General features: G+C 43.7%; 1 protein-coding gene across 2 annotated transcripts in view; it reads left to right on the top strand.

The window, feature by feature from the left end:
• ARFGEF1 (ADP ribosylation factor guanine nucleotide exchange factor 1) overlaps nucleotides 1-16,856 on the top strand; it is a 456,734-nt gene that overhangs the window by 53,284 nt on the left and 386,594 nt on the right. For both annotated transcript variants that reach the window (XM_030215298.1, XM_030215307.1), the window contains exons 6-7: nucleotides 5,071-5,344; nucleotides 13,164-13,262. In XM_030215298.1, coding sequence (XP_030071158.1) covers nucleotides 5,071-5,344; nucleotides 13,164-13,262 — 373 coding nt within the window. The remainder of the gene's footprint in view (nucleotides 1-5,070; nucleotides 5,345-13,163; nucleotides 13,263-16,856) is intronic.

Genomic DNA, 16,856 nt, shown 5'->3' with positions numbered 1-16,856 from the left:
GTCTTTTTCTCAGTGTAGTTTCAGTCTCCACTTCTACCAGGACTTGCAGATGTCTGTCCATTATTTGTTTCCAGAGTTTTCACCATTTCCATTGCAGCGGCCACTGTTTCAAACGCCTTCCACCTTCCTTCATGTTTAATTTTCAGAGTCGCAGGGTATATTAGCATAAAGTTTTCTTTTGCCTCATGTAGACGACGACATATTGGGGTAAATTGTTTCCTTCGCTCTTGCAGCGATGCGGAATAATCCTGAAAAATGCGGATCAAGTGCCCCTCAAATTTGGTGTCATTTCTTTTCAGGCGGTAGCCCCGTAGGATCTCCGTTTTATGTATATAATTATGTAGTTTCAAGATCACTACTCGGGGAGATGAGCGGCCATCTTGTTTCCTGCCCACGCGGTGTATTTTCTCTATGCACAAGGGCCCTGCATGGTCCGAGGTCGCGAATTCCTCTTTCAACCATCGTGCCACTATCGTTTCCAGCACCGAGTCCCCCACCGACTCCGGGAACCCTACTAACCTCAGGTTTGCCCGTCTCGATCTATTTTCGAGGTCGTCTAGTTTGGCGGCGACCTCGTGCAATTTTTCTGTATGCTTTTTCAGTTGCTGCGGTATCGGTGATAAAGAGTCCTCCAGCTCCGATACCCTGTGCTCCAGTTCACCGGTGCGCTGCGTGGTCTCAGTCAGTAAGGATTCAAAGCTAGCGAATCGAGTGGTGAGCGTTGCCAGTTTTGCCTCTAGCGTTTTCTCCATAACCTCTGTAAGTTGTATTAATTGTTCTGGAGAAAATTTCTGTTCAAGCGGTTCTGGGCGCTGTTCTGTGGCTTGTTCGGCGCCCTTCGTTTTTTCTTTCTCCTTTTTGGCTGTTTTCCCCACCATCTTTTTTGCGGGGGTTTCTACAGATTTGTCCATTTGTGCTGTAAGTCACTGGTTCTGTATGCTGGAGTCTCGTTTAAGTAAAATTTGTAAGTTTTCAGATGCGGAATGGCTGCGGGGCCTCGGAGAGCAGAGCAGGCACGTCTTGCTCTCTCTACAGCATCACGTGACTCCCCCCCCCAGTCAACATTTTTAACATTGAGCTAGAAGCTAGGTCATGTTTCACTGAGCTCCCCTCACAGATGTGGCAACATGATTTCTCCTCATTAATCTAGATTTTTGCTGTGTAAGTCCTGTTGCTGTTGTGCGATGTCCCTTTTTCCTGTTAATCACCTTAGATTTTTTTAAGGTGTTTGAACCCACTTGAGTTGTTTCAAAATTGAGTCATTTGATTCCCGTGCAGCTATTTTTCCAGACATGTTTCAGAAAAAAGTTTCCAATGCCTTTAAAAATAGCTTCTAGTGTAATAAAATTATATCCATCACAGATACCCACTCTTGGTGCCTGAAATGCCTGGGGCTCAACCATGATCTCTCTCATTGCATTCTGTGTTCACAGATATGTCAAAGAGAGGAATCTGTGGTTGTAAAAAGCAGTGCAAAAAGCAGTGCAAATGAATTTTTGGCACTAGTAAGATGGTCCATTGACTTCAGCTTTGGTAGTATTGATCTTCATGGCTCTAGGAGTTGCATGGGAAATTAGGGACACATCAACATCGTGTGTGTCTTGATCACCTTCGACTTCAAACATCAGTATAGGCCATCAGGATTGGTTATTGTCCAATCCCTATCTGGGGAAGGATACATCCTTGTCCTCATTGATACCAAGGTACAGGAATGCCAGATATTAGGTAGAGGCCTGGGATGTGGAGTGTCATCAAACCCCTTCAGAGTGCTGTGTTGAAAGCACTTAGGCACCAAGATCACGATTATCTTTGAAGTGCCCTTGATATGAGGACTGCTCATCCTCCATGGTATAGGAGGCCATAACAGCCTCCACAGAAGTGAGAACTCACTTCCAATACCCTCAAAGTGACTCAAGAGGATGTGGCCACTCTTGACTGCAATGCCCTGCCCTTGCCAATGGTATCCTTTGAAGAGCAGTTCATCAAGAAGTCTAGGAATCACATCGAATGCGCTTCTTTTCTTGATGTAAAGATGCGGCTTCTACAGTATTGATGTGAGGGTCCAGCTGATACTTGAGATCCTAGGCACTGCTTGCTGGAGATGCATCAACGTAGAAGTCTTAAAGAGGCTCAGAGTTGATGCAGATTACACAGGTGTCTATCTCCAGTCTATCAAGCGAAGGCTTTCCTGGTGTCTCAGTGCCCTCAGCCCAGGCCTGACCAGAATTTTAGACAGAGACTTGAGCATCTCCTGCAGAGTTCTTCTGTGTTTGACTCAGAATGTTCTTGGGTTTCTGAAGAGGAACTAGGAGTCTTCTCAGAGGAGGAATCTACTGATCTCCCATTAGATCCTTCACCATATGAGAGGCAGAAATCTCCCTTGGAACTCTTGTTCACCAAGTTTGTTAGGAAGATGGCTAAGGCCATCCCAGTTTCTTTAAAGATGGAGGAGGAACCCAGGGCAGAAACAGCAGATACCTTACAGTTCCTTCACCGTCTCCCCCAGGAGGCTGTGGTAGTGCTCATTCACAGAATCCTGAAGGCTGTACAGTTGAGAATGTGGGAGACCCCCCCCCCCCACCACCACTATTAGAACATATTAACAAGAAGATCGACTCTATGAGCAGAGTCCAGAAGGTACTGGGATTTGAGAAGCTGCAGCGTCCTCACCATTCCATGGTGGTTGAATAAGAGCCAAGAACCAGTGAAAGCAGTGAATGCACATATATTCATTGTGGAAATCCTGAAAAACAAGCTGGGTTGTGGACCTCGAGGACTGGATTTGAGGAACCCCTGCCCTAGATCCTCTTGGCCCTCATACAATTGGGTAAAATACTCCACAAAAAGAGTAAAGAAATAGAGGAGTGTGCTCCTCTTAAGCAAGTCACTTTGATAAGTGAACCTTAAGTCTTGGTCAGCTATAAAGCGTACACACTGTTTCACCATAACCAAGTAAGGGGAAAGGGAATGGGACTTGATATACCGCCTTTCTGTGGTTACAATCAAAGCAGTTTACTGTATACAGATACTTATTTTGTACCATTAACAATGAGAGTTAAGTGACTTGCCCAGAGTCACAAGCAGCTGCAGTGGGAATCGAACCCCAGGATCAAAGCCCACTACACTAACCACTAGGCTACTCCTCCACTGTCTAAACTCATCCAAAGTTTTTGCTCATTTACATTTCTATAAGTGAGTAAATAGTGCTTTCTATATCCTGAACAAAGCTTCATAAGAATATACATGAGGACCCCCTACATACTCTGGACTATAAATGGGCTCTCACTGTCTCAAAAGAACTAAATCCATTAGGAAAGCTATATAGCCCTTTGTTTCCTTTGACCTCAAGAGAATTTGAATTCTAGTCACCAGACGAGCAAATTCGCTAGCATTCTGTATCCATTTCTGTTATGAACAAACAGATGCTTCTCTAACTACTAAAGTAAAATCTCATCAAATCAGAGCCATTGTAGCTGTTGTGGCTCTCCTAAAGTCTGCTTCCTTGGATATTATTTTTAAAAAGCAAGGGACCTGGTCCTTGCTTCATATCTTTACCTTGGCTTATTGCTTGGACTAGTACACAATAAGAAACAGTATATTTGGTCAAGCTGTATTGGTCAGTGTGTCTCTGACGCTGCATCTCTCCCACTTCTTTTATATACGGGCTGCTTTTGAGAGGGACAGTATATAAACTGTTGAGCAGCCCTATGCTTGGGAATCACCATTTGTGTACCTCACTTAATCCTGCTTGTTGACACAAAAAGCATTGTCGTTAAACTGTAACAGGTTGTGTATGTGTCAGGGGCGTAGCCAGACTTCGGCGGGAGGGGGGCCAGAGCCCAAGGTGAGGGGGCACATTCCCCCCCCTGCCGATCCCCCCCGTGCTGCCATTTTGACCCCCCCCCCCCCCCCCCGCTGACGCCGCCATCTTTGACCCCTCCCCCGAAGTCACCAATCCTCCCCCGTCGCCATCGAGTACCTGTGCTGGCGGGGGTCCCCAATTTCTGCCAGCCGAAGTTCTGTGTCTTCAGTGAAGACTCTTCAGCCCGACTGGGTTGGCGCGTTGCTGCAGACTGCTGCAGCAGCTGGTCTGATTCTGCAAGCGGGAAGCCGATTCTCTTTGCGTGGTATGAATCGTCCTGACGTCCTGCATGTTCCTACGTGCAGGACGTCAGGCCGATTCATACCACGCAAAGAGAATCGACTTCCCGCTTGCAGAATCAGATCAGCAGCTGCTGCAGGCTGCAGCAACGCGCTGGCCCAGAGACGGGCTGAAGACACAGAACTTCGGCTGGCGGGGATTGGGGACCCCCGCCAGCACAGGTACTCGACGGCGACGGGGGAGGGTTGGCGATGCCGGGGGAGGGGTCCAGGGCCAAATCCGAGGGGGCCCAGGCCCCACGTAGCTACGCCACTGGTATGTGTGTGTTTGTGTGTAAGCAGCAGGATTGATTTAGTAGACTGTCCCTTCTATTTCCATAAGAGCTGCATTAATAATTGGACTATGAAACTAACTGAGAATCTGAGGTGACCAGTGTTCATTGTAAGTGCTGTGCATGCTCAGAATTTTACACAAGTTCTGAACCCTGAAAGTGCTGTACCATTATAGTGATACAGTGATGTGATATCATCCCCTTCTGTGCCTCAACCTTTCACCTGTTACAGGTGAGCAGCAATGCTGATTCTGATATTTACATGGTGTTAAATTGTTCTATATTTTGGTAAATAGAGAAAGTAGAAGGAGGTTTCAAGAAAATTTAAGTACTCAGATATGAGAAATGAAATTCAAATTTGAATGAAAAAAAGTGAAAAGGTTAAGTTTATTTTTAACTGCTATTTTAAATTTTGTTTTAAATGTCTTAACAGGAAGGTGATATGGGGGCTCATTTTCAAAGCACTTAGCCTTCCGAAGTTTCATAGAAACCTATGGAACTTTGGAAGGCTACGTGCTTTGAAAATATGCCTGATGGTGTCCTTGGTTGGCAGCTTGGCTACTCCAATGATCTTTTTAGAAGCCTAATAACATTTTAATAGAATGTGTCACATACTGATTGTTCATTTTATTTCCAGTTTCAGGAAGCAAAGCAAATGGAAAAGGAAAGGCATAGGCATTTGCACCATTTGCAGCAATCTCCAGTAAACCATCATGAGATTGAGTCATCTCAGATGAGGCATCTTCCTGAGGAGACGGTTGATCATCTAATTCAAGAACATGAAAGGAATTTTGACCGTCACAGAAATGGAATGGACAGGATCCTTCAAGAAGAAGAACCAGAAAATGGGTTTGATGTTTCTAGCACAGAAAATGAACAGACAGAAGCTGACCAGGCTACAGCTGCAGAAAGTAAATTTTGGTGTTATTTTTTGTCCAGTAGTGGTTTGGGGGTCTGACAGGAGCAATATTGTATTTCTTTTGTCGTCTTAGAAAGGAATGTTTTATATTTGACTACTGTTTGTGACTAATGTTTATAAAATATAATCAGATTAAAGAGCATCTCTTCTGGTAGTGATATTATAGAAATGAGAAGATTCTGGACCTAGTAGGTGTGTCTAGGTAGACACATTTCTTTTTACATTTGATAATGTATTCTGTAAGTGCATTATTGTAAATTTGGATATGTTTTTTGTTCTTTAGTAAACCAAACTTCAGGTATTGTGACTTGAAACTGAGCTTAATATCTACAGTGCCTTTTAAGAATTTTTATATTCCTGTTCATTGTTCACATTCAGCTATTTAAAAAATACAAAATATATTAAAGTAGGAGTTTGTTATACTTACCTATACTACAGGTTTTATATTTTTAATGTGAAAGAAAAATTAAAGAAATATTCAAAAAATGTAAAGAAGAATAAAACCCCAAATTTATTTATTTATTTATTTGCTGCACTTGTATCCCACATTTTCCCACATATTTGCAGGCTCAATGTGGCTTACAAAATATTACAACAACGTATACACATTATAGGATAAGAATTTCAGAATATAGATACAGATGGGTACATAGAATATCATAGCAATCATATTAACGGAGTAATAATTTTACAATTGTTACAAATAAGGGTGCATAAGTAAATCATATTGGATTGGAAGTGGATTGAAAGATAAACATAACATAATGATATCAGGACAAGATATAATATTCAGTCATGAGGATGTAATTAAGATGAACAGATAGGAGGGTTCCTTAATAGTTGTAATTGAAATAATTAGGGAGTCAAATCCTTTTGGGGAATCTTTATTGTACGCCTTTATGAATAAGTGTTTTAATAATTTTCGGAAGGTTGTCAGGTCATGTGTTTTTATGGCGGTCAGTAATTCATTCCATAATTGTGTGCAGGTGTATGAGAAACTGGATGTATGTACAGACTTTAGTGAAGCCTTTTTTGTAGCAATAACAGCTAAGAGTGATTCAGTATAAGTGTATACCATCTTTGCATGACATCTTGGTGCATTTTTTTTCCCATTCTTCTTGGCAGAATAGCTCAGGCTCAGTCATATTGACTGGGGATCATGTGTGTGCTGCAGTCTTTCATGTTGATCTGCTCAAGCCTTCCTGTCACCTCTGTTGTAAAGCATCCACACAACATAAGGCTACCGCTACCATGCTTTACTGTAGACATGGTATTGCCAAGGTGATGTGCTGTTTTATGCCAGACATGTCACTTATCATCGAGACCAAAAAGTTCCATTTTGGTATCACCAGATGACAAACCCTTCTCTCACATGCACCATGTTTTGCAACAGCTTTTTCAAGGACTCCAAAGATCAATGACTGTTTGATATGTAATTTCTTCAAGCAATGAGAAGTATGTTACTAGAAGAAATTACATATCAAACAGCCATTGATCTCTGGGTTCCTAGAAAAAGCTGTTGCAAAACATGGTCCATATCGGGACTCTTGTAGGAAGCCCAGTTCTATATGCTGTGTCTTAATATTATGAATGAATAGTAAAAAAGGCCCATTTCTGAGAGCAATGAAACGGGCTCTAGCAAGGTATTTGTTTTCTGCAATGAATGTTTTGAAAGGGATTTAGTGGATAATGCTTTTTAATCGGTGGTGGTGGTGGTGGGGGGGGGGGGGGGGGGGGGGGGTTGGTCGTGTTGTTGGCTTGTATTACTGTGGTGGTGTGTGGGGGGGGGGGGGTTGTGGTTGTAAATGTTGGTTTTGTGTGGGGGGGAGGGTTGGGGGATGGCAGGGTTGTTGAACTGTGAGGGTGTGGTGGTGGAGAGAGTGAGTGTCCATGTTTTTATTGGGGGGTGGTTGTGAGTGTGAGAGACAGAGATCATGTGTCCCAAAGACAGATTGTGATCCCCCCTCCTTCCCTCCCTCCTTCCTTGCCTGCCTGCCTGCCAGTGAAGGGGAGTTATGTCACTTCTGCATAGCATGCTATTCATCTGTTCTCTCTGAACTGGTGGAGTAAGGAGTTCAGTTGTGTGTGTTAATTTTTTTAGCGAACGCTGCTGCTTTTTCTTCGCTGTCCCGCTCCCGTTCCTCTGCGGCGCCGATTAAGGGGAGGTGTGGAACTCCACTTGTATTCTGTTATCTTCACCCGGCGTCGACGCGATGACGTGTAGACGAGAGAGCGGGGCGGGTGTAAATGTTGTTTGTAGGGGGGCTTGCGGCGGCATCGCGGTGTTTGTATTCTCTGTTCTCTTCACCCGCCCTCGACATCATGGCGTGTAGGGGGGCTTGTGGTGGCATCGCGGAGTTTGTATTCTGTGTCATCTTCACCCGCTCTCGACGTCATGACGTGTAGACGCGAGGGCGGGGCGGCGATGTTGTTCATCGAGTGTGATTGCACTGCCCTCAACGTCATGACGTTGCGACACGAGGGCGGGGCGGACACTCATGGGGAAACATTCCGATCTCTGCCACCTCAAATTCCGGAAGTTGCAGCTTCACTTAGAATGTTGGGGTTACGAATTATGTGCGGAAGAGGTGTGGCTGAGGGCGGGTCTATGAGTGACAGTGAGTGGCAGCGAGTGGTGCATGAGTGACAGACAGTGAGTGGTGCTGATGGGCAGTGCTTCCCTGGGTGAGAATTATTTATATAGATGTGAAGATTATAAAGTTGTTTTTTTTTTTTTCATTATCACAATAACACTTTTGAAATTGGCACATTGGTGTCTTTTTATTGAGTTTGCGATGATTTCATTACAAACTTGAACTAACAATTGACTTGTTTGGTTGTTATAGTCCATTGGTATTTATGAGCACATTTTACATTCATTTATTTTATATCTAACAATTGTGTTTGGTGTAGGTGTAAAGTCTGTGGCAGCACATCATATGGCTTTTCTCCAGCAGACCCCATGTTTATGGAGTAATAAAATTGTTGAACAGTTAACATGATTTCACAGTTTCAGCCAGAGACGTTTTTAGTTTTTTTTAAAGTAAGATTAAGCCAAATAGACAATCATCAGTTTCCTTAATCCATGGTCACTGACTTTGAAAGGATGGCCTGAATTGAGAGTTGCACCAATGGTCTTGGTGATTTACTAACAAAACAGAGGAATCAACAACACAACACAAATTGCAGAACAAGAAAGGCATAGTCAACCACAGGAGGTAAAGGAAGCAAATTTATTGGGTCCTCAATAAATTTGCTTCATTTACTCCCTTTTTTTGGCCAGTTATGCTTTTTCTTCTGTCTTGGTGATGTCAACTGTTTCACTTACAAGCTGAAATTTTGTCTAGCTGTTCTCCAATCTGTACCTTTTGAATAACATTATCTTGAAGTTCTTTTGGTAAGTCTGTGTTTGGCACGCTTAGACCTTTGTTTCAAATTCAACTTCATGCAACTAAAGTAGCTTGGCTCTTTAGGAGTATTTGAATCAACTGTGCTGCTGTGATTTGGCTACAAGTCAGCTCTATTGGGTTTCTGCCAGGTATCTGTGACTTGGATTGGCCACTGTTGGAAGCAGGATACTGGGCTAGATGGAACATAGGTCTGACTCAGTATGGCAATTTTATGTTCTTATTTAGATTATTATAGGCTTTGTTAAAACAGTTCTCCAAGGACAAGCAGGCCAGATTCTCACATGTTCGGAGCATTAAAAGGCTAATACATCTTTAAGAGCACGTGCAGTATCTCCACCTCATATGCGTTAGTGCTTACTACGAGAGTATGGGACAACCAGTCTCTTCTCATCCATTGTGAGGAAAGGACACGCTATTTGTGGCTCCTTACATTTTGTGGTGCGTAAGTTTTTTTTTAGCAACTTGTGCCTTCCCTGGGAGATGTTTTTTTCTATTTTTTTTTTCTCTTTTGTTCCATTTTTTTACCTTCCCTTATTGTTTTAGGAATTTGTTTTCCCCACTTTTAAGTTTTCTTACTTTCTTATTTTTTTTGCATTCTTTAGGCCCGAGCTCCGGTTGGGACTCGTTCCTTTTGTTATTTTGGGTGTTTTGACTTTTATTTTTTTTTTCTGGCACCATCGAGCCGTTTGATTTGGCCATGGCTGTTTTCCCTTCCATGTCATTGAAGGTTCCCAGTGACTTTAAGCGCTGTACCCAGTGCAGTAGGACCATCACTGGCAAAGACACTCATTCCTGGTGTATTCAGTGTTTGGTGCCTTTCAGCTGTGTTCTGTATCTTTGTATGAAGAAAAGAACCCAACAGACCAGAGATGCTCAGTGAGAAACTTTTTGGAGCCCTTCCAAGTCCTCAACAATGGCATCGATGCTGAGAGTTGCATTGGATGAATCATTCTGCATGGCTGCTAGATCTGTCTCGGACACTGGGAGTGGGCATGCATCGAGTGGGTTTCCACCTGCCTCGATGTCTACTGCTGTGCAGGGCCCCCAGGGACTGGTCAGCATCGATCCCAATACCGTGGCAACATGAGGATTCGATGATGTCCTCTTCGGCACCGAGGAGCGTCGATGGCCGGCATTGGGTGAAGGCCAGGAAACATTGACATCCATTCCCCTTGACGCATGGTACCAGGAGCTCCAGGTCACCGAGGGAACCCCCAGTCCCCAAGAAGCATCGGTGACAGAAGGACCACTCCTGCTCCATGCATGGGTCTCCATGCAGCCCATGAGCCAGCACCCATTTTGACCCCAGTAGTTCAGCAGCCTGTGTCAGACACGATGCCCCAGTCTTTCTTGATGGCCTCGCTTGATAACCACACCTGGATCATGTGTCAAGAGCTTTGGCAAGGCTTTTACAGTGAAATGCCTTGGCATCGGGGGTGCTTGTGGCTTCCATGCCTCTTGCTACTGCCCCCCAGACCCGTAGCCTCCTCTGAGGTCTCCGATGCCAGTGCGGCATGCAGCTCTGGTGTCAACAACTGCCGGTGTGGGCGTCCCCTTGATGTCGGAAGCTTTGCCGGAGTTGAGGATGGAGCCAACGCCTCAACACTCATCTCAGGGACATGGTTCCTCTCTAATCGAAGCAGGCTCGGTCTCGGCCCTCCAATGAGAAGTTCTTTGCTGACACTGATGAGGAGTGCTCATGGAAGTCTAATGAAGATCCATGGTACATCTTGGAGGAGGACCCCTCTGGTATCCCATCTGACCCCTCCCCTCCTGAGGAAAGAAGAAAATCTCCATCTGAGAGCCTTACCTTTCCATCTTTTGTCAGGGAAATGGGGGCTGCCATTCCAATTTGTTTAGAGATGGAGGACGAGCCCAGGGCTGAGATGTTCGAGGTTCTGGGCTACGATTCCCCTCCTAGAGAGGCTGTGATGGTCCCACTTCATAAGATCTTGTGGAGTCATTTATTTGAAGAACTAGGATTGTCCTCTGTTGGTTCCTGTGCTCCCCAAGAAGATAGACAGGATGTACTGGATCCAGAGCTCCTCTGGGTTTGATAGGCCTCAGTTGCCTTTTCACTTCTTGGTGGTGGAGTCCACGCTCAAAAGAGCCAGGAGTTCTTGAGACTGTGCCCTGGTGCCCTCTGACAGAGCAGCTAGAACCCTGGATTCTTTTGGGTGGAATATGTATCAGGCCTCTATGCTCATCTCCCGTATTCATTCTTACCAGCTCTATTCAAGCCTATACTTGTGGAACTTGGTGCACAGTGTGTCTGATTTGGTGGTTCTCTCCCACAGGAGCTGGCCAAGAGCGCTTACAACACCTTTGATATGGCATCCAGGATCTCTGCTCAGAGTGTAGCAATGCACAGACTCTCCTGGCCACTTGTCTCTGACTTTGAACCCTGTGGTCCAGCAGAGATTGGTGGATGCCATGTGCCAGGGGGGATAATCTTTTTGGAGACAAGGTGGAGAAGGTCACTGACACCATTGATACTCTTTCCCGCTGGACGTCTTTTACACCTTCCTCCTTATCTAGGAGGTTTTTGGGCAAGTTGAAGAGAGGGCTCTATTACTGTGAGAAGTAGGTAAGCTCCTTCTCACCAGCCTTAGCAGGCTCAGCCCCAGTGCGCTCGTTGTCATCAACGTGCGCCCAAGGCCCAACCAGCTCCCCAGTCAAAACCAGGGACGAGCTTTTGACTGGCTCCAGCAGAGCATAGCTGCAGTAAACGTGACCATCCCAGACGACCTGCCGGTTGAGGTAGGCTGAATTTTTTCCCGGAATGGTGGCCTTTTGTAACCTTTGACCAGTGGGTTCTTCAAATAATCCGTCTTGGTTATGCCTAAGTTTCATCACAACAGAGTAGTTCTCTGCATGCACCTTAAGTTCCTAAGGTTGTGTTGAAGTTCCATGTGAACCAGTCAATTGTTCTGCCAATATTCCTTCCTAAACCTCATGCCCATCCTGGTGAAAGGGAAATGGGACTCGATATACCGCCTTTCTGTGGTATTTTGCAACTACATTCAAAGCGGTTTACGTATATACAATGGAGGGTTAAGTGACTTGCCCACAGTCACAAGGAGCTGCAGTGGGAATTGAACTCAGTTCCCCAGGATCAAAATCTGCTGCACTAACCACTAGGCTACTCCTACACTGCAAACCTTGGACTGCAAGTGAGCATTGGCCTTTTGGTTGGAGTAGACTAGGCCCTACAGACAGTCCACCCAGCTTTTTGTTTCTTTTGATCCCAAAAGGATGTGTGTTGGTTGCGATCGGGAAACTCAAAATCTCCAACTGGCTGGCAGATTTGCATTTCTTTCACTTATGCCCAAGCTGGGCTAACGCTTGAGGTTCATGTCAAGGTTCACAATGTCAGAGCAATAGTGGCGTCAGTAGCCCACTTGAGGACAGCATCCATTGAAGAGGTTTTCAAAGCTGCTTCATGGTCTTCAGCCCACACATTCACATCTCACTACTGCCTTGAACAGGATACCCAACATGATAGTTGGTTTGGACATTGCTGCAGAATATTTTTGGGGTCTAGAATCCAACTGCACCCCCCCCCCCCAGGCCTGTTTTGTTCTGTTCCAGTCTGCACTCTCAGGTTGTATATAGTTTCAAATTAATTAATATTTTCACCTTGCCATTGCAATGTCCAGTTGACCCATGTGGTTGTTTATAGTGAGCTTGGTAGCTAGGGATTCCCACATGTGAGAATATCCTGCTTGTCTTGGAGAAAACTGAAGATACTTACATGTTGCAGGTATTCTGCAAGCACCGCAGGCCATTCATTCTTACATACTCTCTCACTTCCCCTTGGAGTTGATTTCATGCTATAGTAATGTACTGCTGGCCATGCGCTTTCACAGTGGGCGGGAAGTCACTCGCCGATGTGTGGTGTGGATGTTGCATGTGCTGTTAAAAACGTATTAGCTTTTTATTGCTCTGCACCTGTCGACGTGGATGATGTTATCCACATGTGCGAATGAATGGTCTGCTGTCCTCGGAGAATTCCTACTACAGGTAAGTATCTTCACTTTTCCGCAACTGGAACCAATTTGGGTTTGCTAAGGAAAAAGTGTATGTGGACATACAGAATCAACACACTGTGTTTTCTTATTTTTCTGCTGTTCTTTCACATTGAAAGTGTAAAGCATGTTGTGTAGATCAGTGAGACAAAACATTTGATTTGTATTGTTAGATGACAGAATGTGAAAAATGTACAAGAGTGTGGTGAGATTTACAAGGCACTCTGTATGCAGCTTCTGATCTGGAAGTTCCCTTTTTGATATTAGGCATTTAGAAGGCTTTATTTATGATAAGCAAATTGAAACAGCTGTTGTAGTGGGCTTTTTATGCTTTCTTAAATTTGTTTTATTCTGTGTTGTTTTTTTTCTCAAGATGCAGAAGTATGCGATGCTGACAGTCGTGAATATGAAGAAAAGGCACAAGATATTGTAGAAAGCATTCTACAGGAAATGGTGAACATAGTTGTTCAAGGTACTGTTATAAATATATAGCTTCTTTCTGTAATTTAAAAAACCCATACCTTAGGCCAGAGATTTTCAGTCTTTTTCATCTCATGGCACACTTACATGGCGCTAAAATTGTCAATCTATCTCTTCACTGGTATGTGGTAATAATTTTTATTATCCAATATTTTTTCTTCTTATATTTCTTTGACTATTATTGTGTGATTTAGATCAAAAAAAGTTTTTTTTTTTTTTTACTTATTTACTATTTAAGATTCAATACTCATCTTTAGAATGTAATACTGTCAGGGGATTTTTTTTGTCCGACATAGACTTTCACTTTTCAGCAGTGTCGAGGCATATGTCCTGTTTAGAACGTCGCCATCAGTATTCCTGCCATTCATCCTCTCAGCTACTGAGTTTAAAAAAAAAAGGGACAACCCCCCCGCAGTATTGTTCTTACAGACTCCCAGTTGGTGTGTTCTTACCTCAGATACCAGCCTCTTCAAATGGGGAGTCCATTAATCTCCACTACTTTGCAGAGGGCTGCTGGTTGAGAGTGAAGGCTTCCTAGTCCATCGACAGCTGTTAAGCTCTACTAGCCTTTGCGCTCTTCTTCGTGGGATGCCAGAGCACGTTCTCTCGGACAGTGTCACGGCCGTGTCTTTCATCAACGGACAAGGAGGAACAAAGAGTATATCCTTTAGATTGTAAGCTCTTTGAGCAGGGCCTGTCCTTTTATGTTAAATTGTACAGCGCTGCGTAACCCTAGCAGCGCTTTAGAAATGTTAAGTAGTAGTAGTAGCCCAGGCGCGTCATTTTTTTCAGTGGACAGAATTGAGCATTCTGATGATTTCAGCGTTTCACATTGCAAGTTCACTGAACTCGCAAGCAGATTTCCTCAGCAGAGTATCTCTGGACCTGGGGGAATGTCAACAGTTAAAGACTGCATTTCGCCTCATTTCCACACAGTGGGGCTTTCCGGTTCTGGACCTCATGGCATCCAGACTCAATGTGCAAGTACACAGATTCTACAGCCGCTTCAGGAAGAAATACTCCCTAGGAATGGATGCACTAGTACAGCCTTGACTGTCAGTTGGCCTCCTATACCTTTTTCCTCCGTGGCCTCTCATGGGAAGGACGTTGCACAGGATTGCGTGTCATCCTGGGATTTACTTCTACTCATTTTACACCACTCAGGATTTTGTAGATCTCAATCATCTCTCCCCTCATCCGTCTCTTTTCCAAACTGAACAGCCCTAACCTCTTTAGCTTTTCCTCATATGAGAGGAGTTCCATCCCCTTTATTATTTTAGTTGCTCTTCTTTAAACCTTTTTTAATTCCGCTATATCTTTTTGAGATACGGTGACCAGAACTGAACCTAATACTCAAAGTGCGGACGCACCATGGACTAATACAAAGGTGTAGTATTTTCGGTCTTATTCACCATCCCTTTCCTAATAATTCCTATCATCCTGTTTGCTTTTTTGGCAGCCGCTGCACACTGAGCAGAAGATCCATTAACCACACAGAGGATCAAATGAAGGCTTAGGCATCTATTAATGAATGATTAAAAAGAAAGAATTAATGACAGAGTTGAACAAATTTAAGAATACTGTGCAGCAGATGAAGATTAAGAAATAAGAGATGAAAAGAATTATTAGAATGGAAGACTGTATTCATGATTGTTTAGGACATATTTTAAGGAAAATGGCAAGAAAATTAGTCTCAGAAGAATTGGATATTAGTTGTGTTTTTTGACAGAAGAGAGGAAACCAGTGAGAGAGCCTTTATTTATTTTTTTAAGAGACTGCAGATCTATGAGAGTGAAACAAAGAGGATACAAAAAGAGAGGCAACAACTTTCAGACTAGTAGAGACCAGTCACCAAAACTCAAGGCCACAGGAATGGGAGTTGGTGTTGAATCAAGGATTAGGATTTGTCCTGACCAGCAGTGACTGGGTGTGTAAAAGTTTTGTTTTTAAACTGGCATGGCATACAAAACAATTATGGGATAGTGTCCAGTGACAATATATTTAGGTTGAATTTTCTGGGTTGCACAAGGTCAAACAGTGCTAAGATATTCTTGAGATTTTTGTATCTCTTGAAAGCAACCACTATATTTTTATCTGAAAGTGTGGAAATACTTGCATTACATGCCAGTGCTTTTCTAAGTATTTTAATTATGTTGTGGGATAGATGGTCAAATAGCAGAGTGCATACCACCTTATCATTCTCTTTCTAAGTCTTACGTTGAAATAAAGACTTTCTAGTTTGGGTTAGTGCTGTTCTCAAGCCATCTTTAATATCTTTATCAGGATATCCTCTCACTCTGAATTTTGTCTCCATAAATTTTAGTCTGTTCAATGATATTGTCTCTAGTATAGCACATGCATCTAACTCTTAGAAGTTGCCTGTAAGGTAGGTTTTTCTTTAGTGCCTTGCTGCAACAGCTAGTATAGTATAACATCTTATTTATGTCTGTGGGTTTGCGATACAAAGTGATGGAGAAGGCATTATTTGCATATCTAATTTTCATATCTAGAAGCCTCACCTCTTTTTATCAGCTGCAAATTGGAATCTCAAATTTCTCTCTCTTGAATTTAGCCAATGAAAAGGGATAATAATTCTTCATATTCTCCCTGCCAAAATCATAAATACATCGTCGATGTACCTCTGCCAAAGTATAATCTTGTCTTACATAAGTATTGCCATACTGGCAAAGACCAAAGGTCCATCAAGCCCAGCATCCTGTTTACAACAGTGGGCTTTGGAGTCTCTGAGCCCTTTTTTTGGCAAGGAAAGCATAGAGACCGTTCTGGGGTACACGACTACTCAAGCTCTCTGGGCAACACTGCATACCTTAAGACTGCAAGCATGCTCTAGCGTATTATCTAGAGTGTAAAAAACCTCATAGGAAGTCCTCCCAGATTTTTGTATCCTTTGACCCTAACAGATTGGGGATTCCTATCACCATCACCAAACGTACTATATCTTCTTGGCTGGCTGATTGTATCTCCTACACGTATACTTGGGCTAGACTGACCCTTCATGGCCAGGTCACTACTCACAATGTGAGAGCCATGGCAGCTTCAGTTGCCCATTTCCGCTCTGCCTCCCTTGAAGAAATTTGCGAGGCGGCTACATGGTCTTTTGTCCACACCTACACTGTTCACTACTGTTTGGAGCAGCATTCTATGCAGGATAACTGGTTTGGATAAGCGGTCCTGAAAAGTCTTTTTACTACTTAAGTCAACTCTACTGCCTGGCCCTTTTTTTTTTTCTACCAGGCTCGATTTCTCCTTCTGTGCCAAGTTCATTATTACATTTGTGAACCTGGCAGCTAGTGAGTTCCACATGTGAGAATATCATGTCCACTTGTCTACGGAGAAAGCAAAGTTACTGACTTATAGCAGATCTCTGAGGATTGCAGGCATATTCTCACATCCCTCCCATCTCCCCTTGGAGTTGTCTTCTTCGCTTTAATACTATACTGCTGGTCCAGTGCTCGTGCATCAGTTGGGAAGGCACTCTCGCGTGAGCAGTAGGGGTACTGTCTCAAAGATTTAAAGTGACAGTGCACGTCACAGTGTCTGCACCAGGCTCCATGATTGACACCAC

This window comes from Microcaecilia unicolor, chromosome 1 (genome assembly GCF_901765095.1).
Source record: "Microcaecilia unicolor chromosome 1, aMicUni1.1, whole genome shotgun sequence".
In the NCBI taxonomy this organism is placed as follows: Eukaryota; Metazoa; Chordata; class Amphibia; order Gymnophiona; family Siphonopidae; genus Microcaecilia; species Microcaecilia unicolor.
Note: the sequence above shows the minus strand (reverse complement) of the source record. Positions and strands in the feature narration are given on the sequence as shown.